This window comes from Vidua chalybeata, chromosome Z (genome assembly GCF_026979565.1).
Source record: "Vidua chalybeata isolate OUT-0048 chromosome Z, bVidCha1 merged haplotype, whole genome shotgun sequence".
NCBI classification, from domain to species: domain Eukaryota; kingdom Metazoa; phylum Chordata; class Aves; order Passeriformes; family Viduidae; genus Vidua; species Vidua chalybeata.
In genome coordinates, this window is record NC_071570.1 from 58,129,095 (window position 1) to 58,155,002 (window position 25,908).

Consider the following 25,908-nt stretch of genomic DNA (forward strand, 5'->3'; position numbering starts at 1 on the left):
ACACATGGTCCCCAGCCATGATGGAGCTTATGGAAACCTTTTAAAAGAGAATAGCATTTGGCTTCTCTTTTCTATTTGGGTGACATTCAAAACTCTGTCTTAACAAAGTACAGCACTTAATTTGCTGCTTTAAAGAAAGATGGCTGGGAGAAATTCTACACGAGAGGGTAAAGAATAATCCACTGCCCTTGTCAGTATAAAACCTTCAGACTTGACATCCAGAGCTAAATTGTGTTAACAATTTGTTGTAGTTGAAGTTGTAGCTTCATGGTGAGAACACTGTAAATTTAACCAAGTTCCCTTCCTAAGCATACAATTTAAAGGAGTTCATTAGAACCATGTTCTATACAAAACATAGTCCAAAGTGCTCCCACATATATAATTTGTTTCAGTAAATCAAAAGGGCTCCTGAAAAACTTACAGAGGCACACAGACATTTTTTTACTCTAAAGTTACTAATATTCAACAGGATTTCTTTAAATCATAGCATCTTAATAGAAGTTGCAGCATTTTGCTGACTTCATTAGTAGTTCAACACCATGAAACTGGTGAAAGGGCTGGATAAAAAGAATCATGTGGGTGCATCTAAAAGCTTGGGGACATTGGTGGCCAACATATAGATTTTTGATTGTTGGAGTGGAATTGAGGATCTACGTTCATCATTTCTCTCTAGACTTCTGAGAGCTGGGGCTGTTTAACTTTAGAAGCCATTTAAAACAGCATTTTTGAGAGGCAACTTTCAAAAGCTTTATGGTTATCCAGGAGCTGTTTAAAACAAACTACAGAAGCACAGGCTCTACCTGCCCAGCTCTGTGCCTTCTGTGCGAGGCTTAAATTTCAGCTCCTTGTGTTGATCTCTCTCTGTCTCAGTGATTCTCAAATTATTTTTCTGAGCAGTGAAGCAAGATCAAGGAAAGGAGCAGGGAGAGGGTCCCTGCTAGGGCAGCCTGTAGCCTGGTGATTGGACTCCTCTCCAAGTGAGATTCATCTAAGGAAGGAAAAATAATTTGCTGGGCTGTTCAAAAGGAGACAGGAGAAAGGAGGGCTGCTATCAGTCTGTCTAGTGTTATCTGACAAAAAATGTTATATACCATTCTGTCTGTGAATAATCCAATTCTGTTAGTTTGTGTTTGAGCATGTGTCAAAAATCCTTTTTTTAATGGGCTCCTTAAGAAAAGTAGGTAAGAGGATATAGCTACTCCACATCAAATTAAGGAGGCCCAGAACTCCTTGAATCCTGATGAAAATAACTCACTTTTTCACATGTGTCAAAAGGAAAATTTCAGAATGGTTTTGAGGTCAAAATGTTGTGGTGTGGATGGCATTTGGTGCCCTCTCCCCAAAGCAGCTGAGCCACTGGAAAGTCCATGTGGGAGCTGTCTTCCAGAGATAGTAGACTCCAAGCATCTCAAGCATTTTAGGTGCTGATGTACTTTTCAGATCCAGCTGCAAAGAGTATATGGGTCTGCAAACATGCTGCTGTCCCATGAAAACCACATTTCAAATTGTGCTGTGTTTCCAGTGGGGCAAGTTCTGTGAGTGTGCTGTTTGTTGGGGTGCATATGATATGTGAGAAGCAGATCAGTCTTGTTCAGGGCAACAATAACAATGTCCAGAGCATTTGTAATGGAAAAAAGGCATATGAGACCTCAGTCTCAGCTGCTGCTGGAGTCAAGGGTTCTTGGGCAGATTCATGTGGTGCAACACTGTCTGCACTGTCACTCTGAGTAGAAATGGTGCTCAGTCTTATGCTTATTTCAGAACTATTTTGAGCCATCAGCTCAGACAGGACCAATAGTGATGGTGCAAGCAGGTGTGAGCAGCTGGCCCGGGACATTTCCCATCTGGAGAGGAGTGCCACAGTGTGAGCACACTGGTGTTAGGCAGTCCTTCATTCCCCTGGGGATATGAGGTAGAGTGCCTCATGGTGTCACCATTTTGTAGTTCTTCTGGCATTCCCATTCAGTTCCAGCCATTTTGGATATTGTTCTGTTTTACACTGATTTTTTATTTGCTTTTTGACTGAGCCAGTATCAGACAGCATGGGCTGACACTTCAGTTTCAGTCAGGCATGTGCGCTGAACCCAGCCAAAGGATGCTTGACTCAGATGAAGTGTGCTCACCCTCTTTCATATGCATTTAACTCTGTTGAGAAGTAGAGAACTACCAGCTCACTGGCAGTACCTTTTAACACCCTGATCTGGAAGGTTCAAATCCCCTCTTCCTTCAGAGTCACATTTTGAAGGACTTTTGAAGCATTACTCAGTCTAAGACAAGACATTCACGGAAGCAAAGCAGTCTATACATCCCTGAGCATGGGGAGATAGCGTGGTAAGTGACTAATGAGACTTATCTTCCCTACCTGTATTTATAATGTGAACAGGACACTCCAGTTCCCTAGTCCCAAGCACCACCACTTCTGACTCTCGCGCTCGACAGGGTTATGATGCTAGGGGACGCATGCTGGATTGGAAGGATCCGCTTGGTTCATCTGAAAATACAGATCCATATGTGGCAGTTTCATCCCATAATCATCAAGACAAGAAGGGTAAGGCCTTGGAAATTACATCCTGTGGTGAGGAGGGAGGGGGAGGAGGACTAAAATGTAACTGCTTCCAGCTGGCTCAGAGTAACATGCAATGAAACTCCCATGCTATAATTAAAAGCTTATCGTAAAGTCTGAAACTAAACAGCCAGTCTTAGACTCAGTCCTAGATAATTCACTGCCTGAGGAAACCACACAAAACAAACAGAAGTGTATGCCTTTATAGAGAGTTTTGTGCATGTGTATGGGAAGGAGGGAAGCAGGGGATTTAGCTCTCTTTAAATTTGATCTGCCCTGTTCTCTGACAAAGCAAGATCCATGGCTTCCTATTGTTTTTAAGGATGAATTTTTATATTGCTTTTCTCTGAATTCCCAAGGCAGCACCACAGTTCTCAGTTAATTTCACATTATTTCCATCTCTCAACAACCACAGAATCATAGAAACATGAAGTGCTTTGATTTGGAAGGGACCATAAAGATCATCTTATTCTAACCCCCCCTGCTATGACCAGAAGGACTTTCCTGTTTACCGGGTTGTTCCAAACCCATTCAACCTGACCTTGAACTGTTTCAGGAATGAACCATCAACAATTTCTCTGGGCAACCTGTTGCAATGCTTCACCAGCCACCCTCAGAGTAAATAATTTCTTCCTAGTATCTAATTTAAACCTGCCCCCTTTCAGTTTGAAGCCATTTGCCTTGTCCTATCACATGCCCTTGTAAAAAGTCCATCTCCAACTCTTATATAACCCCCTCTAGATACTGGAAGGCTGCTATAACATCTTCCCAGAACCTTCTCTTCCTCACCCTGAGCAACCCCAGCTCTCTCAGCCTGTCTTCATAGGAGCAGTTCTCCAGTCCTGTGATCATCTTTGTGGTCCATGTCTTTCCTGCACTGGGGACCCCAGAGCTGGACACAGAACTCCAGGTGGGGTCTCACATGAGCAGAGCAGAGGGGAAAATCCTCTTCCTCACCCTCCTGACCATGCTGCTTTGGATGCAGCCCAGTATACATTTGGCTTTCTGGGCTGTGAGTTGTCCTAACTCAGGTACTTTGCACTTGGCCTTGTGCCATGGGACTACTTCTCAATCTTGTCCAAGTCCCATCCTGTCCTTCAGGTGCATCAGTCACACCACACAGCTTGATGTCATCTGCAAATTTGCTGCAGGCTCACTCAATGCCACTATGTCATTGATGAAGACATCAGTCGCAAAACTGACCCCTGAAGGACACTACTTGTCACTGATCTCCATTCAGACCTCAATCCATTGACCACTATTCTCTGAATAAGGTCGTCCAGTGAATTCCTTATCGATTAAATTGTCCACCCATCAAGTCCATCTCTCTCCAATTTAGAGAGAAGGATGTTGTGGGGGACCATGTCAAAGGCCTTACAAAAGTCCAGATAAATGACATATGTGGCTCTTTCCTTGTCCATTAATGGACTCTCTCCACCAGACTGATCAGGTAGTACTTGCCCTTGGTGAAGCCGTGCTGGCTGTCTTCAACACCTCCCTCTTCAACACCTCCCTGTCCTCTGTCCTCTGTCCTCTGCCTTAGCAGAGTTTCTAGGAAGATATGTTCCATGATCTTCCCAGGCACAGAGGTAATGGGACTGACAATTTGATAGTTCCCAGGGCCCTTCTTTCCACCCTTTTTTAAGATGGGTACAATATTTACCTTTTTCCAGTCACCATCTCACAATGTTCCATAGACTTAAGTATGTTCAGGTTCTTCAAATGGTCCCAAACCTCATTTTCTCTTACAATGGGACTTTACTCCCCCAGGCCCTGTCTTGTGGACCAAACAGTCAAGAGGCATGGGTAGAGAGGTTGCGAGAGAAGACTGAGGCAAAATTGTTGTTGAGTGCCTCAGCCTTATCCTCATGCCAGCCTTGCTTGCCAGGTGGAGTACATCTTCTTCAACCTTCCTTTTCTGGCTGACATACCTGTAGAAGCCCTTGTTATTCTTGGCATCTCTTGCCTAGTTCAGCTCCAACTACACCTTGACCTTCCTGACCCAACTGTACACAGCCAGACTGTGTTCCTATACTCTTTCCATGACACCTGTCCCTTCTTCCACTACCTGTGCATTTCATTTTTGCCCTTTAGTTCAGCTAAGCAGGTTCCCAATACAGCCATTCAGTCCCTTGTCTTTCTTGTCCAATTTCTTTCACCTGGATTTCACTAGCTCTTCCCTCTTGGGAGATATCCTTAAAGATCTGTCAGACCTCTTCTGCTCCCCTGTCCTTGAGGGCAGTTTCCCAGGGGATCCTACTGACCTTCTTGAAGAGCTGACAGTTTGTTCTTCTAAAATGCAGGGTCCTGGCTTTACTCTTTGCCTGACCCATATGCCTGAGGACTGTGAACTCCAGTGCATGATCACTGCAGCACAGGCTGCTGCCATTCATGACATCACTGATCAGTTGACTGAGCTGGTGACCATCAGGTCCAGTATCCCAGTATAGATAAGGAAAGCCTGCTCTAGTTTAACCATTGAGTAAACTGGGAGTAGTCCTAGTCACTGGTCCTCAGTCCCACTGTCTTCAGTGAGACCTGAGCAAAAAATTCCTTTTAGAGTGTGGTTATTAGTGTACATTAAATAATGCATAAATGACTGCTCATGGAGAGGTTCTATGTTTTGCTTTTCACACACCAAAAGGTTGGGATTTACGTGTCATTTCACAGTGCTCAGACCAGTGCTGAAGCACAGGAGTCTAGTACAAATCCTGTCCTCTGGCTTCCATTCCTCCTTTGCTGCACATATAGAGAATTAGGCAGAGAATTGCCAAAATTCGCTGCTTGAACATAGAGAAGAAAAACCTTTTCTCCTATGTAGAGGTGGTGGTACCCCTCATTGCATCTTGGCTGTCATCATTATTTCAGCTCCTTTTAATCTGTATGTCAGAGACTTGAATATGGTTCCTTTTAAACAGGGGAGTTAGATTCAAATAGCCCCACTGCCTAGAGAGATCTGAATCCTTGTTATTCTTCTCCAGGGTGTTCTTAGATCTCTTCTTTCAATCTCTGTTGAAGATTTTTTTCTCTGTGTGGACTAATTAAGTACTCAGTGTGTCAGAAGGAAGATGAGTATTAGCAAAACTCACTTGCTGAGTGGTTAGGCCATTCACCAGGGGCAGGAACACATGAGTTCAGTTCTTTCTGCTATGAATACTTGATATAAAACACTTAAAATATTAATTGAAATGTGGATTCCAGTCTCTATTGTTCATGCATTTTATATGAAAAACTCATTAGACAAAAGCATCAGCTCTTCATAGAGAAGCTACTGGCATGCCAGACCTGATGCTTTGCATTGTCTGCCCAAACTAGTAGGTTACTAGTTTCCTCTATTCTTCCCCCTCCACCTGACCCACTGACCCTTGAATTCTTTGTATTAGTTGTGGAGGCTTTCAGCGAGGAGTGATGAGCACATTAACATCACAGAACAGTCTTCAGCAGAGCTACATGAACAGCTGCTGGTGGTCTGGATCCAGACTGTGACCTCAATGCCTGTCATTCATTACAGCCCCAGATACACAATGCCTCCCCTAGTCCAAGGATATCCGGGATTTCTCACTGAATTCCCCAGGGCTGACCTCAAAGAGCCTTCACAGTACCTTACCATAAAGGCAATGGGCATCACCTGGCTGGGCCAGCAAAGACAAAGCCTGAGGCACTTTTCCAGCTGAGGAGGTTGGTCAAATTAGGCAGGAGATACCATGGAAAATAATCTAGTAGCCTTGGCTTTTAGGCTTATTGTCAGGAAATTGAATATGAAGATTTAAACCTCCACAGGTAGAAGATGTAAACTTGTCCCCCACCTCCCAGCTAATTAGCTCTTCCTACAGAGAAAAGGAAAAAGTACCCCTTTGAACAATTTCTTTGGAGAGCTTCATCCTGTAGATTCTGGGAGATTCTGGGAGAATAACTGCAAAATCTAAACCAGAAAAGCGAATTTCTAGAACCGGATTGGTTAACACACTTACCTGTGTGTTAAGCACAGAGCCTCTTTGCACCCTGCAGACCTGGAGGCTGCTGAGCCTTGGCAGAGGAAGAATTTCAGGTGGTTTCAATACTCAAACTCAAAACCTTAACTTCAGGTGCAAGGGAGTGACAGTACTGGTGAAACCCCACACTCCAGTTTTAAACTCCAGGAAGGGAGGGAGGGAGGGAGGGAGGGAGGGAGGGAGGGAGGAAGGAAGGAAGGAAGGAAGGAAGGAAGGAAGGAAGGAAGGAAGGAAGGAAGGAAGGAAGGAAGGAAGGAAGGAAGGAAGGAAGGAAGGAAGGAAGGAAGGAAGGAAGGAAGGAAGGAAGGAAGGAAGGAAGGAAGGAAGGAAGGAAGGAAGGAAGGAAGGAAGGAAGGAAGGAAGGAAGGAAGGAAGGATCCTTGTACACAACTCCTCTGCTACTGTCAGACAAGGGAGTGGTGTCAGAAACCACCAAAAGTGGGAGATCTGCCCCTTTATGTACCCCGAGATGGATATGCATTTAAATAGCACTGTTTGTTGTGTGTGGGTCCCTGCTTCACAAGTCTTCTGAAAAGCATTGTTTAATAGATGGAAAACTAGCTCTTAATAGCATCTTGTATGCCACTAGTGGCTTTCAGAAGAGCATCCAGTGAAAATATTAATAAATGTATAGCTGTTGAATTCTAATCATTTTCACTTCAATTCACTGACTGATGAAGTGGCTTACATTCAATACATCCCTCCCCAGGGAGTGATGGTTACCAAAGAGCCTTATAAGCACTTGACAGGGTCATTTAAATATCATGCATTCTTTGGTGCCTAATTATGAATATTGACAAAGCTGGAAGCAGTCTACACCCATCAAAACAATGGCGGCAGAGGTGACCGCATGGTTATTCACCATGACCATCCACTTGTGTGTTGTTACTCCTTGCCTTACCTAGTGAGAGCCAGTTGGCTCCAAAATTCTATTGAGTTGTTGTTTCAAAAGGGCAAAGGAAGGAGTCCTTACACAAAATTAAATCAATAAATGTTACACTTACAATCGTTTTATCAATATTTTGTTTCCACTTTTGCTGTGATTTCTTTTGCTTTCACACATTCACAAAGAAAATTTTATTTTTTTAATATTTTCTCCTTGTTTTGCAAGGTGCTTTGTGTTTTTCTTCATTGGTTGTGTCTATTCCTTTGAGCAGTGTTTTCTTTCTTTTTCTGTGCTCACAAATGGCTCCTTACTGATTGTACTAATTGTATAAGAATCCACTTGCTGTTTTCTTTACTGTAGCACCGTTGCTTTGATGATGTCACATCCATCCATATGCTTCACTCTTAATTCAGTGCAGGCATCTTGGGGAATATCTGTGGGGGTGTGAAGATGGGGTTCTTTAAAAAGGTTGACTCATGGGAATGTGACATTTGTGTGCCACAGCTTTAGTAGCTAAATATACTCTGGGACTGTTGTTTCTGAGCTACATCACATTTCTTGCCAAGATAAAAATGTGTACTCCAACCCAGAGAGTGGGAATTGTGCTCTACCATCACATTGGCATTTTCATTTTGGCCGTTAAGGAATCTGCCCTTTATATTGCAGGGAAAAAAAAAAAAACCAAACCCCAAACAAACAAAACAAAAAAAAAAAACAAAACACCCTGTGATTGGGCAAATTGTAACCCTCTTTCCTATTCTCCCATCTCCCCAAAAAACTAAATTAAACCAAACTGAAAAAAACCCAAAAGAACAGCACATGTTCTAGAGTATGTTTATATTTTGTTTTTCCTTCTTGCTGTGTTTTAGTGTTAATTTAATTGTGTTTCTCACCTTTGTTGAAACAGTTTCCCTAACCTTGCTGCCTAACCTTCCCCCCTGCTGCCATTGTACTTGGTGTTCCTCCTCCACACTCGGGAGTCATGAAGCTCCTCCTGTGGAGCACTCCAAGGCTTTACCCTCCATACCTCAATAGTGTTGTAGTGCTGCATCCCTCTGTAGTCGCCTTACTAACGAAGTGGGAAGTAGAGCTGTGCAGCTCTTCGACAGGGCCTCCGTGAAGAAAGCAAAGTGGTTTTCTTCAAGAGTAGCTGGTCCTGTCCCTCACTACCCTGCTGCCCTTCTTTGCTGACTCCTGTCCTTCCTGCCTCCATTCAGAAATGCCTCATGCTTTTCTAGTACTGGGTTCATTAGTGCAAATGTAGCCAACAGCTCAGTTTTCTCACACATTCCCTAGCTGCCTGAAATCTGTGCCTGTTAATCACTGTTTTGATAAATTGGTTGAAAATTCAGGTTACGATTTTGTGGCTCTGCTACAGCTTCTTTTTCACAGTGTTCAGGTGGAAGTGGCTGAGCTGGGCACTGAATGGCAAAAGTGTAGTGGTTAGCAGTCTTTAATGTTTGTATTCTTACTTGACTCAGCACTCCTTAGGTGAAGATTGTGAGTAGTATCTCCTTTCCTTAGCAAGCCTTTTGTTGATATCCATGTAACTAAGGTAAAAAGCTGATTAGAAGTGGAATGTGATGAACACAGAGTTAAGAGTTGTTGGTTTATTTGGATATCAAGAAGGCTCCTTTAGAGACAGAATCTGGTACCCCCTATTATTTTATAGATTGTATAATCTATATTATTATTATCAATAACTGCAGCTCTTCCTCTGGTACATCATTAACAGTAGTCAATTCCTTTTTTTTGGAGAGGGCTGTGCTCTTAGGTAGCTCAAGAGCCACTCCTTTCAAAACCTGCCTCCAGAAGATATTTCACACTTATTGTACACAAGTGGCAGTGTTACTAAATTTTACTGTGATTATCACTACTTGAAAGATTTGCCGAGCGCTGACAATGCTTGTCTCTGGAGAGTCTGCAAATGTTCAGGCAGATTCTGATGCAATGAGACAAAATTATAAGAAACTTCAGGTACAGTTATGATAAAGAATGTAAAGTGCTGATATAACAAGAAACTTTACAAGTAGACATGAAATGAGTGGGGAAAAAAATCTGTGACAAAACAAAGCTTCGGACTTTTTTTTTGCAGAAATTAAACAATATTCATCACAGGAGAGCTGAGTTTTTCATCGAGAAGTACATTTGCAGAGTATGTTTTTACACAAAAATACTGTTATACGCTAATACGTACAAGGATCTAGAAGATTCAAAGCAGTTTCTATATCAGAGAAAACAGAGGAATGTTATGATGTTGTTGGCATTATATAATAATCAGATGAGGAAATGACGAATTGAAGTGGCACAAAAATGTGTCAAAACTTAGGTTTTGAGTTAGTGTTTGCAGGTCTGAGTGGAAGGGCTTAGACTTTCAATGTGTGGAGGTGAAGCAAATACTCAGTATTTCATCAATGCCATCATCCTGACATTGTCAGAAGGAACTGATTGATACTAATACAAGTGTAAAGGCCAGTGGGAGGACTTGCACTATAGCCAGTTCTGCCTGGATGGGATTGGGAAGAGATGTATTCACCCAAAGCATGTGCATCTGGGGGAAACTATGCAAACATTGCTATTCTTTCCCATATCTCAAACCATTGTATGTACAAATATAAAACAGTTACAAGTACCTTGCAAATCACTAAGTTTCAAGTGCTGAGGAAACAATGAAGATTGAATCAGACCAGATCCTTCTTTTACTATACTTTTAAGTTTTCTGCCCAGAGTCTATAAAGTTGTGAGAAAGGGAGTAGAGAATTTGCTCTGATTCTATCTATGGTTCTGTAGCATTTGGATGAGATTTAGGGTGAGAGGTGTAGTTACTCAGAGTTGTAGTGTTTCACAAAGGGATTTTGCGTAGACAGTATGATGCAGGAGTTAGTTCATTTAGACTTGTATAAAGCTACATCTAGATTAAAATGTACTGACTTCTCATTAGGATGAAAACAGAGGTTGGTTGGGTGAGTCTGTGTTAAACAAAGCTCTGTAGATTTTTTCTGAAATGTTCTTAAGTAAATCAGCATCAGCTTACTGTAAACATCCCTGTTTCCATAGGGAGGCCTTATTTATATACTGGTTGCTTGGTTGGAATTTTAAATTTATTTTTTTTTTTTTTTTAGAACAAACAACCAACCCTATATTTGCCTAAAATGCCTCTAATAAACAACTTGTCCAGGAGCTGGATGTCTCATAAACTAATCCCAGAATACCTACTGTGGGGCACTGTTTCAGCACCATATCAAATAAACACCTGAAAGCCATTGTTAGCATTTGAATGGCACAAAATTTCCCAGTATAGGTTTTAGTGGCCAGATACCTGAGTCACTAGACCAGGCTAATAACTCACAAACATGCCGGAAGATTGATGAACTCACCACACTGGAATGGCTGGTGTCCTGTGACATGCACCAGGAGGGCTGTGCAGTTAGGATTAAGGGAACACACCAGACTTGTCCAGAGAAATGACACTGATCCTTCTTCTGTTCTGTCTTGCAAGTATGAGCTGTCTGCTCCCATGGCTAGAGACAGCTAATCATCTCAGATTACATCCTCAAGTTCAAACAGTGACAGTAATAAACTAGATGCTAATTAATAAAATGGAAATTGTATATAAAATTCAAGAAAGAAGAATGCTGGAAGGATGTTTCTGATAGCAAACTTTCTTCAGACCTGTTTTTATGATATTTTAGTAAGTTTCTCTGAGAACAAGAGTGAAGAGACAGAGCAGAGACAAGGCATTCAGGAAAGATATCAGGAGCTAAATCCCAGAGCAGGGCCGCATCTTTAAGCCAATTTTAGTCAAACAAGGGGTTATTATAGAGTATGGGGCAGTGATTTAATGTGCCTTCTTTGTGACTAAGTCTGCATTTCAAACCTTATGTCAAGAAAGCTCCAGCTCATTTAGTCACAGATTTTCTATAGTGGCCATCTGAAAGTGGAAAGGAAAGGAACAGATTTAACTGCAAAAGACAGGCAAGGATGAAGAAATCAAGATAAAGGTGGGGTGGTGGGGTATATTCCAGCACACACCAACTGCTTGTACCACACTTAAAGAAATGCCTATACTTTAGCACTGACGCTCACTTAACATTTTCAGAATTCAAAACATTTCTGCATTTCACTAAAAGTACAGATTTCAGATTTAACTAGCAGAAGTGGAAACATTGAGTGGCAAGACTAGAACCAAGAGCCATTTGCTGTTTAGTAGCGAAAAAGAAAATTACATCATTGGTAAGAGAAGAGGTTGTATTGATCTGGTTATAAAAACAGAGCTTCTCTGCTACCACATTAGAGCCTACAAATAAAATAATGGTGAAGTTTAAAATAGATGTTATCAAATGTGGCTTCTAGAAACAGCAGGTATCCTTGACCCGTAATTGTCCACCTGCATAGATGTCAAGTCAGGCTATCCATTTCCAGGTTGCAATGAGCTGTAGAGGCTTGTCTTACTAAAAGAGAGAAAAACTGTCATTGCCTCAGGACCCTAATGTTCTTTTTCAATAAAAGAGGCCACATCTAATTTGTCAAGGCAGCTGCTCAGGGTTCAGGGCACTAGAGCTATTGTGTGATGCACCAGATCCCCAGCTACATTCATCCATTGTCACCCAGTGAGGATGGCTCAGTGGAGGAACACAGACTGCCTCGTGCTCTTGTTTGACCTTTGTAGCACTGACATATTTACCAAGAGCTGGGAATTCGCTGTAGGGTGTGCTTGCTCCACAGAGCCACTACTCTATCTAGAAATAGCAAGGTATAGCTGGTGGACAGGTTACCTAGTTTCATTTCTGTGGTGTTTATCTAGATTATAAGGAGATGTTGTGCTAAATAAAGATGCTGAATTGGGAGGACAATCTGGCCCTTTAAACAAGAGATTTCTGAAACTGGTTTGACATTCAAAGGGATTTAATAGCAAAAAATCTAATAGCTGAAAGATATTTAAAGCACCTTTTAGTTTTGTTAATGCCAGTGTACAATTAAAATGTCAATATGCCGTTAAGGATTTTTGAATAATTCATTTTTCTCATATAAGATGTGACTAGTTTCAATTATTGTATTAATTAATAGTTCAGATGTGATGTAGTAATTTTACAATGACCTAAACATTGACAGTCCTGGTTCAGAGCACTGCTAATATGGTCTGTAATCTGTCAAACATTTAATTAACTGCCTTGTAAAAAACACCATGTACATTTTTCTCATATTCATTAACTTTTAGTTAATGGTTATCAATATCTCTTTAATTCTATAGGAGGGATTACAAATAACTTTTCCATTTTTCTTAGTTTTCTTTGACTGTAAAATAGGCACACTTAATTCCTTGTGTCAGCATGGGTTGGTGCTTACTGATCAACAGTATGTAGTTAATTTAAAAATGAAAAACCTGGAGAGGGCATAATTTAGGTTTTGCAATCTCAGTTTTATTGAACATTAAATACAGATAACAAATGTCATTGTGTTTGGAAAGCAGTTGTTCCTCTGAATTTCCTTCATTTAGTCAGGTGTTTAGGGAGGTGTTCCTTTGAACTCTTTAATAGTCATTTAGTGAGGCACTGTAGTCTCTGCTGTCTGGTAACCATTGCTACTACTTTTGCTAGACTTTAATCATGTACTCTAAGATTGCGCCAGTGGCTGAGAGAGAGGATAGGGAAAAGACATGTTATTCTCATATTATAAAAATGTGTCTTAAGGGCACTTTATTGAGAAGTTTTGAAGCAGATACCATTGTATCAAAAATGTGCATCCTAACATCCCTGTGAGGGTAAAGAAAAGGAGTTTTGTTGGCAAAGCTGTAAAGTTTTTTAAAATCTCAGTCACTCATGCCCAGAAGAGACTTGTCAAAGTTAGGCAACTAAATACACAAACAACTCTGTGTACACTGGGCATTGGTGTTCTTAAACCACCATCTGATAGTCTGATAACTCTCCCTGCCCCAGCAGAGCAGAGTAAGTCAGGGTTCCTGCTCAAGTAGATTTTAACAGCTCCATTGACATTAGAAGGGCTTAGGGCAGTTTATAGATTAGTTGCTCAGGAAGCATTAAGAAGAATTTCTGGCACAGCTATAAAATACAGCAAACATTTGGAAATGGCTAATAGCATATTCATCACCAATTTTGTGTTGGCCAGGATATTAAACTGTTGTTCTTCTACTAGCAACCAAAGATTGCTTATCTTCTGTGAAATAAAATCTCAGCCGAGGCGGCAGCTTGATAGCATTGTCACAACTGGGCATAAACTAGACAGTTCTTTCATATGCCCATCAAGGATTTTTTAATTAGAAAATAACACCAGCTGTATGCTGTCAATAATATGCCATCTTGTTCATATTCCATCCCATCTTACCCACAATTATGATAGAAAATAAAAGAGCAGCTGTAACGTAAAAAAACAGGCAGCTGGGGGAAAGCAGGCACATTTTCGAAGCCCTACAAAGCTACTCCTATCCACTATCATGTCCCTGTAGAAAGAAACAGGGGGGTATTTTTAGAGAACCTGAAAGATCTGCAATTGCTGAACACAAACAGTACCACACAAATAAAGAATTTAAGCATGTGCAGAAACACCTGACCAAAGCCATCACAAAAATAATTACAAAAGTCCTTTGAGCAGCGCATATGTTCTTGATGTTTTCTTATTCTTTAAATCAGTAAAATCTTAAATAAATACTGAGTTCCTGTTTCAAGCAAGCAGGGTGAGTGCAACAGAAGCTACAGTGTGAGGTGGACACTGAGTATCACTGTTTTTTAAGGATGGTCACAGAAGTGGTCTTACCAAGTGGTGCAGAAAAGGCCATCAGTAGTGGCTTTGAGGCCATGGCCAGCACTGGAGAAATTTATTTCTGCTACCAGCTCATAGCTCTCATCAAAGAGCTCAGAAATTCTCCACGTGCATTCATTGCTGAATGAGTCCCAGTCAGAGCCTCTCAAAGGAGGGCACAGTGCAGGAGTTCGCTCTGTCGCTTCTTCTGCCTGCTGTGCACATTGAACCTCCTGCATTCACCACAGCCTCTGCAGAGGTTTGTGCAATCATGGTTCATAACAAGGAACATAAAGAGCACTGCTCTTTTTTTTGCAGACAGCATTCAGCTTTATCTCTACAAAACAGGAGTCCCTAGTCAGTGTCTTAAAGTCTTTCAGTTTTGCAGCACTTTATATGTTTTTTGTCTAAATATGACCAGCAACAGTCAATGTCCTGAGGCAGTCAACCAATAAGACCAATTAATTTTGTGTATACAGGGGTTTTTACATATCTCAGTGTGTAGTTCACACTCATTGAACTAAACTACTAATATAAAATCAGCAGCTACTTTCATATACCCATCATCAAGACCTATAAAAACAAAACCATTTATCTCTACTTGCTCATGGCAAGACAACTTGATAACATCAGCAGTGCTTCCCTGAAAGGTTTGATCTCACCTACACTGTGTTATATGTCCCCAAGTGAAAAGAGATCATAATAAAAATTGATAGGGTTCCAATGCTAGGAAAATAAATTAGGCTTTAACCTCCCATATGGAAGTTTGTATATCTGTAGATCAGTAAACATTTCTTGAGAGCTAGTCTACAAAAGTAAAAAAGCCACTCACGTTCCTTGTTGCAGGAGCTACATTCATGCTGACTAACTAGCTGTGTAAGATCCCTGTTTTTCCTGCAGCACTGGAAAATGCTGGGTTAAAGTAAGAGTGTGTCTTACTTATTGTCAAACCATGACAGAGTGTGAGCAGGAAGTGCACAAATGGCTGCAGTAAATCTAAAAAAGTAAAATTTGACACAGTAGCAGACCTGATCGCAAGGCTGGGTGAGTTGTTATTTGCAGCAGCAACACTGCTGTTTGTGAGATGTTGGGTAAAGCAGACAGGTATGTCTGCTTGGCCTGCCGCTGGACAATTGAGAGGGTGTCTGCATGGGATCTGAATGTATGTTGGAGAGGACACTTGTTTGTCCACACTGTTCTGGGTACATTACTGCTGGACTCAGGACAGCTTTACTAGAGCTGGGGCAGGTACCTACTACCTGCATATGTCCAGTGAGATGAAGCTACAGGTTCACCTCATCCAGGGAAGAGACTGGCCATAGTAATTACTGACCATGTTAAAAACTTTACACAGGAAACATTCAATGAAGTTATGGCAATAAAGTATAAATGTACATACATTATACCAGCTTCTGCAAGATAGGGAGGTGCTAAAAAGAAAAAGGTTTAAAAAAAAGCAGAGAACTATAAATAAGACAGAAAAATGCACTGAAGAAGGTACCACTGGAAATAGAAAATTAAGTGAGACCATAGCAGCATCTGGGCACCAAATCCATAAGGGAATAGATAAAAGATATCCTGTCTTTTACCTCAGGATATCGCTGTAGTAACAACATTTGCTTTACTGGACATACTATGAATGTGAATTAATGTAACAGAGGAAAGAAAGGTTCTGATAGGTATACTTGAAGAGTTGTGAGATATCGAAGAACTAGCAGTAAAATTAGTCTTGCTGACTGTTACAGCCTGTATTAAAAAACTCATCACAAGCCCACTTAATGTATTCAAAGGCAGGTGAGGCGATGGTACTGCAATACAAAGGGAAATGGCAAACATAATATCAGACATGTATAATCTATTTATTTAGGAGCCCTACAAATCCTTCTGGAAGAAGCAGTCTTCTCAGAATCCCCAGCAGGGGCATGTATTAATTCTTAAATCCAGGCCTTTTGGCCTGCTCTATTCATGAGTATAGGAGAAGTAAGGAGAAAATCCACAGTGTTTGTTTTCTATCATGCAATATACAGTGACTGCATTTTAATCACAGAAGAGTTTTCATCCTTCCTCTGTGTAAAGGCAGACCTAACAAGGGGTTCAGCCATGTTCCTAGCATGCTCCAGCCCAGCCCAGTTGTGGGCAGAAGGACTGTTTCTAAGAAATACAGTCTGTGTGCGTGAATAAACACTGTTGCCTTGGTCACATAGTTGTTCAACAATTTAGTTATAATTTTCAGGAGCGTTGGAGAATAGGAGATATAGGGTCTTACTATTTATTGTCTTACTATTTGTCTTTGAATGTTTAATAAATAACTCCTTTGTTAGTTCAGTTGTGATGTGTTCAGTTGCCCTATTAGCTCAAAATTAGCATTTGCATTTTTGGGTCTTTAAACAAGATCAGAGTCTATGAGGAAACAATTTTTGCTTTTAGATTATGTGCAGTGTTTGAAATTTAACCCAAATTCTACCATAAGGCTGTTTTGAGCTTCAGCCTGCTAAGCAGAGCTGCTTATGTTGACATTCTGCAAACTTCACTTTTCCCTGTTGTGCAGAAAGGCCATAGTTCAAAACAGGCTGTATAAAAGGAGAGGAAAAGCCACAGAATTCCTCAGTGACAGCTTCTTTTTCCTTGACACTATTCATAAAACTTCTTCCAGAAAGGCACTGGGCTGCTCAGAATACATAATAACTGCATCAGGAAAAGAAAAAAAAACCTGAAAAAAAAGAAACGCCCAACACTTGTTCTGTGCCATCAGAGGAGCTCCTTGCAGTGAAATGGGAGCTGTGAAGATGAGAGATTCACTTTGCAGGCTACAACAACTTCTCTGGAGCCCTGAAATCATGCATATTAAGCCAAACATGTAAATCTGTTTTAACCCAGCTATGAAAGATCCCCTGAAGTAAGCTAATAAAGAGCAGCTGTATATGTTTAAGTTTATCCCAGGCATACTAGAAAGGTCCCAGAATGTGCACTGAGCTTTTTTTATGCCATTAGAGGAAATGCTGCAGACTTTAAAGGAAATTTGTGTTTTAAGATGCAAAGTAGCATAAAGTTTGTGTCTGCCAAGACAAGCTACAAAAGAATTAATTTTCCTTGACATTTGGATTTTGTACATCTTGTTTTTAACTACTGTGAATGCCTGTGTTTTATGTTTTTTTTTTTTTAAGTGACCTGATATGTCTGCTTATTCCCCATCATGCAGAGGCATCTAAAATTATCATCACTCACCAGGAAAGGGTGAGAGGTGAAGGAAAGTACTGAAATCAGAAAAGTTCAAAGTGATCAGCCACTGCATACCACCTGCCAGTGGGAGATAGGTTGTAAAATGCTTTCTAGTGCGAGAGCTGGCCCTGAGCTTAGCCTCTGGGACAAAAAAAATGGGCCTGGCTTCAGGACTGTAATGACTTTCATTATATTATATATGCAGGAGGTTGTGTCAGACAAACCTTCTCCCATACCTGCAAACTTAACAAACTGGTTCATTTACAGAGATACTGCTCAGAACAGTAATTAACACAATTAAAAAAGCTTTAAGAACTTCCTATTCCAGTCTTTTTCAGTCTTGTCTCCCCTTCACTCCACTGAGGGTGGAAATTACCTGAGCATGAATTTTCTGGTACAGGTTTTGTGATTTCTATCTATAATAATCCCTTGTTTCAAAATTCACAAGTGTGAATTCACAAGGCCATGGTGTGAATTCTATATGGCCACTGTAGCATGCAGAAAAAATTGGATTGCAGGCTCAAAATCAAACTAAAACCAGATAATTGAAATTCATTCTTAAAATGTTACTTCAAAAGTCACAAGTTATATCATATGGACATATTGATCTCCCCTCCTTTTGTAAGTTACAGCCGTCTTTTTTCTAGAGAGTCATGTTGGCAGTCATGCATGGAAAGTGAAGAGAAATGATAAAACCATGAACCAGCTGAAAGGAGAAATTAAACCACTGTTAAAGATCAGTTGATAAACTTGTCCTGGAGGGATTGTTTCTGAAATAGGTCTGATAAGGAGACAGAAAACCCTAACAGAGGACACTAGAGCTGATCAGATTGCTTAGGTAGTTTTCAAGACTTTGTTGTAGGCTACTTCAGTCATATTATTTATTGATTCTTTTTTCATAGTTCTGAAGTATGATTTCTTCTCATACCTCCAATGATCCTCAGGCTTCTTGTAACTGAAGATTTTTTCTTTAACAAATTCATTCTCTTTCCAATTTCATGCACCCTCTTTTTCCTTGATGGATACCTCAGACTACTAGCTCAGGCAGCTGGCTTTGAGAGCCCTAGGGTAGAGTATGAAAGTAGATGGCCTGCTTTTCTCAACACAGTCATGCAAAACTTAAGAGTTGTAGACCTTTACGAGTCAACTATACAGCTATACTGAGAGGGAAGGCGGGGGAAAGCATTTTCCAGTAGCTTTAACTATGAATGTTTGGGCTGGGTTTTTTTCTAGCTGGTGACACCAGGAGTCCAGAAAAATGGGTACTGGGTAGTATTCCACTAAGCACAATGAGTCCTGGCAGCCAGAACAAAGATGAAGAAAAAGTGTTCTCATGGTTTTCAACAAGTAATTCCATCAAAGTGGCAAACACCAAATCACTGGGATAATAATGTGGTTAGTTTATATCAAATCTTTAAATTATTCCTTCAGGAAAACATGAGATAAGATCTCAGAAGTGCATGGTAGACTTTGATCATTCCTCTTTTTTTTCTGACACTCAGAGTTCAGTCTAAATTTATCTGGAGATTTTTTTGTTTGGCTGTTTTCTGGCATTGGTGTTTTTTTTGGTTTTGGTTTTTTTTTTTTTTTTGTGCTTTTTGGGTTTTTTTGGGGTTTTGTTTGTTTGTTTGTTTGTTTTGTTTTTTTTTTTTGTTTTTGTTTTTTAATTATTATTGCTAGTTAAAATAGAGGAAGAAAGCTTGTTAATACCTGCAGGGATTTTCCAGTCTGAAATAGTCTTTTAGCAGCATGAGACTACATGTAAACATATTTCTAACATCTGGAGACACATGTTGAAAACCTATTCAGTGGTATTTTAAAAAGATATTCTGAAACCCATAAAAAGGGTGAGGTTTTTCATAATGAGGTTTTTCACCAGTGTTTCTTGCACATCTAATGTGAGGGAGATGTAAATCCTACAGAGAAGCTTGCACTGAAGAATGAAATTAACTGCTGAGTTTTCCCCTTAGATAACAATAGTAAAGAAATTATTGTGCTTTTCTGGAACAATGGCTTGTTCAGTGGAAAATCTCAAGTGATTTTGTAACTGTTGGAGATGGTGGTGGGCTTATTCCCATTTAGCTAGAGAGGTGCCATTTAACACAGCAATGACACTCATGTCTTAACTGCTCTTAGTGCGTGGTCTGGAGATAAATATTACCTTATTTCCTGATAGTTATTCCCTCATTTCCCTTCCAAAACATCATTTGTCATGTCCCACTTTGGTATTTCATGTGTGTCACCATTTTGGGTTATTACTTTAGCAACTGTTGCAGGCAGCTTTGGAAAGACAGACAATGACAGCTCCTGGTGGGTTTGATCGCAGAGCAATTGTGGTGCATGTGGCATGTGGTCTTCCCATTGCCCAGGGCACACTTCTGCCAGCCATAAATCATTTCTTTGTCTTCACACTGCAGCAAACTGCAGTGCTCTGACTGAAAGGTGTTACTTTTCAGGACAGGTAGCTGTTATTCGCACAGAGAAACTTGCAGTGGCAGACCAGATATCACTGTCCATCCCGTGTGTTGTCCTCACCACCTTCAGCCTGCTTGTGGAAGAGGGCAGCATCCAAACCCTTGTATCACTAAAAGTCATCAGACTATTCAAACTGCGGAGTAATTTGCTGCTTGTTTTCATTATTAATGAGTTGTGAGGGTTATAAGCTGGAATTTCAGTTTGTACTGAAACTGCAAAGCATACACCAGAACTTAGACTGAAAGGAATGTGACTGGGGCTTTCCTTGATGTCCTGCCATTCGTGTCACACAGCAATCACAGGTGAGACAAGGAAATTTAGGCTTCATCATGAGATGTTTCTTTTTATGCTGTACGCGCTAAAAGGACACAGACCTTTTGCTGGGCCTCTAGAGTCGAGGTCTCCTTTCTGCAAATGCCTGTTAATTGCTGCTCTCCCAAGACAGACACCTTACTTCAGATCTCTTTCCAAGGAGACCTTTGATCAGCACTTTTCAACTGCAGTTTTTTAGCAGGTTTTAGCTCCCTTTCATTTACTTCTGAGATGATAAGTCAAAGGCTTTAGAGAAGTCAAGGGCTATCATACTTACTCCTTCCCCACAAAAAGTAAGCCATTTATCCTGCCAAGAGAGGAAGTTTGTCTGGTTTAACGTAATTTACTATTGGAAAATTTGCTTTGCTCTTTTTCTTTTCCTTTTTAGTTACTTTACTCTTTGGGTTCTCATAAAATTGATTGGTTTATTACTTGTTCTAGTGTCACCTCCCTTTGAAAGATTGCACTGGTAGGTCTGTGTTTTGTTGGATCCTCCCTTTGGCTATTCTCAAAGGCACATAATACACTTGTCCTTTTCCAGAGCTCTCTATGCTTGTACTTCCTCCAGTGTTGTCCAAGATACCACAATGTCTAAAAATTGCTTTGGCTAGCTCCTTAAGCAGTTGGGGACAAATTCCTTAAGATAATTTAAAAATGTCTAGTATCTAAGTAGGTTTACCTCTTTTCTCTATCATGGTGAACACCTACTCCCTAACTTTGTTACATTTCTGATTACAGATCAGAGTGGGGACTTTTTTTAAATAGCAGCAGGAAAAGGAATAAATAGTTCAGTCTCCATGTCTTCCGTTATCTATCCTCCTTTAATGAAGTCTTTTGTGTTGAGATTCATTATTCTTATTCAGTTATGCTCATGCCATCTATTCCTTAGAATAAACTTAATTCCTTTGTGATTTTTTCATTTTAATTATATTTCTGCCCTTGGAATTTCTTTCCTATTAGAACTAGAAGGAGCAGAGCATCTCCAGAATAGCTTCATCAGCATTTTCATACACATCTTGCTTTTAACTTGTTTTTTTAAGCATACATACTGTCCAAAAGCCTGAATACTTTTGTTAATTGGTGAAAAGAGGGAGCCTCACTTTCCTACTTATGATAATCTAGCATACAGGAGAGCTATATCTTTGCATAACCTCTGGTCTTTTCTGTATTATTTTTATGCAGAGACATATCACAATTCTGCTTTTCCCATCTTCCATAACTTTAACAATAGTATATGTATTATTGACATAAAATGTAATATCTCCTTGCTCATTAATAACAACTACCTTTAGCTAGATCAATGCTCTACTCATGGAATTCATACATGTCCTAGCTCATTTCAGAGTTGAATCACTTTCAAGGTCTGGAAACATTTTTCTAAATGTCCTCTTAACCAACCAGCCAGCCCAAACTTGTGTACCTTACCTAGAAGCTCTGCTGGAAGAAGGAATCAATTATGCATAGCAGTATAACACAATACCATATCAGGTCTTCTCTCTCATTAGATGAGTAAGAAGAAGTGATTTTTCATGCTTCAGACTGTTACAGTGCAGGGTATACTGACTGAGAAAATGAATGGCAATGCTAGGAGATGCAGACAAAAGGACATGGGATGAAATTACAGAAAGTTAATGGAGGAGGAAGGATCAGGTTGTCTATGGGAATCAGAATAGCCATGGAAAAGGGAGAATATCAGGTTACTAGACTGGCTCTTTTAGTAGCCAGAAATATTATTATATCACATGTAGGAGGATCCTGAACTTGTAAGCCCAGCTGTGATTTGTAAGGGAGAGAGCTTGACTTAAAAGGAAGAGTCCAGGGAGGTCAGTAAATGTCAGGATGTTTGTGGCATTAGTGACGCAACATGTAAGATCTCATCCTTGAACGTGCAAATATTTGATGCCATCTATTTCTTTGTAACATTTTCAGGTTTACTTTTATTTTTACCACCACACAACTCTGGAGTACAATGTTAATACAGATAATTGTGTCAAAACTATCCCTTTCAAAAGAATAGTTTGGTGTTATCCAAAGTGATAGGTCTCAATGCACTAGAGAAAATAGTCAGGAGTATGGATTCAGACCACATAAAATGAAATAAGCAATGTCTTTTCACTTTTGCAAATGGTATATTACAAACAGGAAAGTGCTAGGCATAATATTTTAAAAGTATTTAACATAGAATAATATTTTTTATTAAATAAGATATATTTAATATGGGGATACTTATATCAGACATATTTTACTGGTTCTATGCAGCCAGCCCAGTTTTCCAGTACATGATGTCTTAAAAGTATGTCAGATAATAAATAGCTGTAAGATTTTGAAATATCATGTATTTCCTCAAAGCTGGGATTCCAAATACTTTACTTGCCTTTCAAAAATGTAAACTCTCCATTTTCTTTATTATTTTCTCCTTCATTTTAATTCCTTGTACAATGAGTGCAAATGAAGGATGCTGGACTTGCCATGTGGACTGTGATGTTCTTTAAGAATTGCAGGATAAGTAAAAGCACACAGAATGCATTCTGTAAAGTGACATGAACAGTTTGCCTCAAACTTGACATAGTTGGGATCACACACTTCCTTAGTCATCCTGCACTGTGCAGATAGTTACTGCTGATGTTAAGGTTTGACATGTTGATGGACAACAACTGCAATTATCAGCCCATAGGCTGATATGTTAAATTCCAGACCACCCCACCCACCCTGTGCTCATGACAGTAGGATGCTGAGCATCTCTTCCACTTTTTTATTACTTAGTTTTTTATCTATTCCATGGACATTGATGAAGGGTCAAATCTTGCCCATTTTATTTTATTTACATTTAAGTTAGTGAGATTGTTTGCATGACTAATGACACATGGAAGCAATCCCTGATAAGAAATAAACTATACCATTAAACTGATTTTGTTTCCAGAGAAGATCCGCCTGCCTAGAGAAAAGCCACGAATGTTAAATATCCTTTAGTGTAGGAAACATAATAAACATCAGGAAGGTTTGAATTCAAGAGGAAATAGCTGGAATCAGGATTTTTTAAGACACTCATAAATTTCTGCATATAAAACACCTGCAGTGTGCATAACATCATTTCAGCTACCCCTTTCATGAACACAAAGGGTCATGCAGTCTGGACTGTGTAGTAATTTTGTAATGTGAGTGCTTATGTTTTGATATCTACTGGTAACCTAAAGCTGAAGATTTTACGTTGCTTTTTCATGCAGAGGTGCAGGTTTGTGCTTAAGGCTATCACTCCCAGAGTAGGACTTAGCCTAAAGAAGAAGACTGAGAGTGCAGAGCTTGAAGTTTCCCTCAGCCAGTAGGAAATTTCAGGCATGGACATGAGTTTTAAGGTATTCCTCTTGCATTCTATCACCAGATAACTGAGAGAGGTGACAGCACTTTCCCCCTCCACTCCCAATCACAAGGAAGTTTTAGGTAGCACTGAGGTCTCCTCTAAGCTGAACAAACCAAGTATTTTAAGCCATACATCATCCCTGATGCCCTGTAGTCTTTCCACCATTTTTGTGTGTTGGAATGTTGACACATTCCAGTATTTTTATATGGTTGGTATTTTTTTCTGCCAGGGTACATGGTTGAGCCATATTGAGCATACCATCAACCAAAAATGGTGATGTGGAAAAAAATGGAAATGTGGAATACCACATTTCCCTTCCCACAACTGCACTCCAGCCTCTTGCTCCCAATCTATGTGTAAAAGAATATTAGAATTATAGTATCAAAGAACAATTTAGGTTGGAAAAGACCTATGAGATCATCAGCTTCAACCTTTAACCTAGCACCACCGTGATCTCTTCTAAATCATGTCCCCAAGTAGCACATTGACATGCTTTTTGATCACTTTCAGGGATGATAATTCTACCACTTCCATAGACAGCTTGTTTCAATGACTGACCATCCTTTCAGTGAAGAATATTAAGTTAGTAAGATATGACTTTCCTGTCATGAACTCATGCTTTTGGGCTTTGACTGTAGGTGTTTACACCCTTAGGTAGGCACTGAGCAGAGACTTTGAGTTTTTTCCATGCAAAATGCATTGGATAAGTGCTCAAAGGGACATGCCTGAGAAGTTTGTGTACAGAAATCCACTAAATTAGACTTTTTAAGGTGAAGCTTTTTTTAATTTCATTCTTCCCATCCATTTAAGACTCTATCTGATTCTCTGGTTAATCACTGCAAACAGTTTTACAAGTATAAACAAATTTGGCCACAAAATGCTGCAGAGTCTAGGATGCAAATATCAGCAGGTGAAGGATCACAGGAGACCAACATCTTTGCAGTGAAATATAGTTCCTGCTGACTGTGCTGTAACCATTAGACTGTTCTTCTACATACAGCAATTTTGTACGTGCGTTTAAATTACAGAATAAGGTTTTACTGCTGCTTGTTAAGTGCTGATGACAAAGAATAGAAGAATCTGCGTGTGAAGAAGCTTCTGGGCTTTAAAAGAGAGTTCTCTTAGAAACACTTAATTTGAAGATTGTTTCTAATTATATATTATTTTCTGAGTTTTATTTTCTTACCCTTACATTCTACTATTAGGACATTTATGTGAACGTCGGATCTTATTTTCTAAAGTGATCATTTGCTCTTGCTATTTATTCTCCTTGTGAAATCATAATCCTTTGTATTGTCACAGCACAATAATTTCTGTGGCACCCAGCTGTGATGTCACATGCAGGTGCTTATGATTTCAAGAGCTGTTTTGCTTTTAAATATAAAGTTCATCTCTTGTATGCAAATATCGCTTGTCCACCTAAATGCTGCCATTAATTTGGACAGAAAAATAGGAACAATACTATATCTAGCCAGGATACTTATCAAAGGCTTCTGTGAGATAGTGGAAACTTTTTAATATTCTTTTAACATAGTTTGGTTCTATTTCTGGATTGTAATTACCTTCTGTGCCGAAAACATGAAAAAAACGTATTTTAGGAGTTGATTAACAACGTGAAAGTTTTGTATCTTCATAAAGTCTCAGGAGAGCCTTGGAGTTGTATTTTCTGCCTTGCTGTCTCTTCTGAAATAATGACAACTATTACATTTCCTTTGAGCATGTGGAGCTTTTAATCCCCTGGCACTTGGGCCCTCTCTGGAAGAAGAGGTGGGAGAGATGTTCCTTCGGTTCCTTGTCAAAATGTGTCTGCTCTTTGTAAACAGTAAGAACAAAACCAGAAATTAAAAAAAAACCAAAACAAAACAAAACAAACAAGAACAAAAAATTACGGGTTTTTTTCTTGTGTTTCATTAGTGCTGCTGGCATGATGCCCATATCAGGAAAAAAAGCTTACTTTGGAAATTTAGGGTATTCATTAATGCTGCATTAGGCACTTCAGATGGAGGAGGTGTGCTCTGCCAAAGGTGCCTCCTCAGACAGTGGGTGCTGTCTGAGTACTTAACTTGATGGTTAAGTAGCATTTGACAGTGACCTCTGAACACAGGATGAGGCACCAGGTCAGGTCTTTTAGAGCAGAAAGCATAAGCTTCAGCACAGAGGTCAACCTATTAATGTGTTCAAAAAAGAGAGAGCTTTTAAAATTAAAGTAGCAAGGACAGTCATCTAGCAAGCTCAATAAATTTCAACACTGTGCTCTATCTTTCATAGTTACTCAAGCATCCTTCTGAAGCCCAGGCATGTGACACTAAGTTATAAAACACATGACAAAGATAACAGAATGAAGAGC

General features: G+C 39.9%; 1 protein-coding gene across 2 annotated transcripts in view; it reads left to right on the forward strand.

Annotated features, from left to right (window-relative positions):
• SEMA6A (semaphorin 6A) overlaps nt 1–25,908 on the forward strand; it is a 119,279-nt gene that overhangs the window by 88,709 nt on the left and 4,662 nt on the right. The window contains exon 18 of one of the 2 annotated variants that reach the window (XM_053932937.1): nt 2,384–2,548. The exons of the other annotated variant lie outside the window; for it this stretch is intronic. Coding sequence (XP_053788912.1) covers nt 2,384–2,548 — 165 coding nt within the window. The remainder of the gene's footprint in view (nt 1–2,383; nt 2,549–25,908) is intronic. 2 annotated transcript variants of the gene reach the window in all.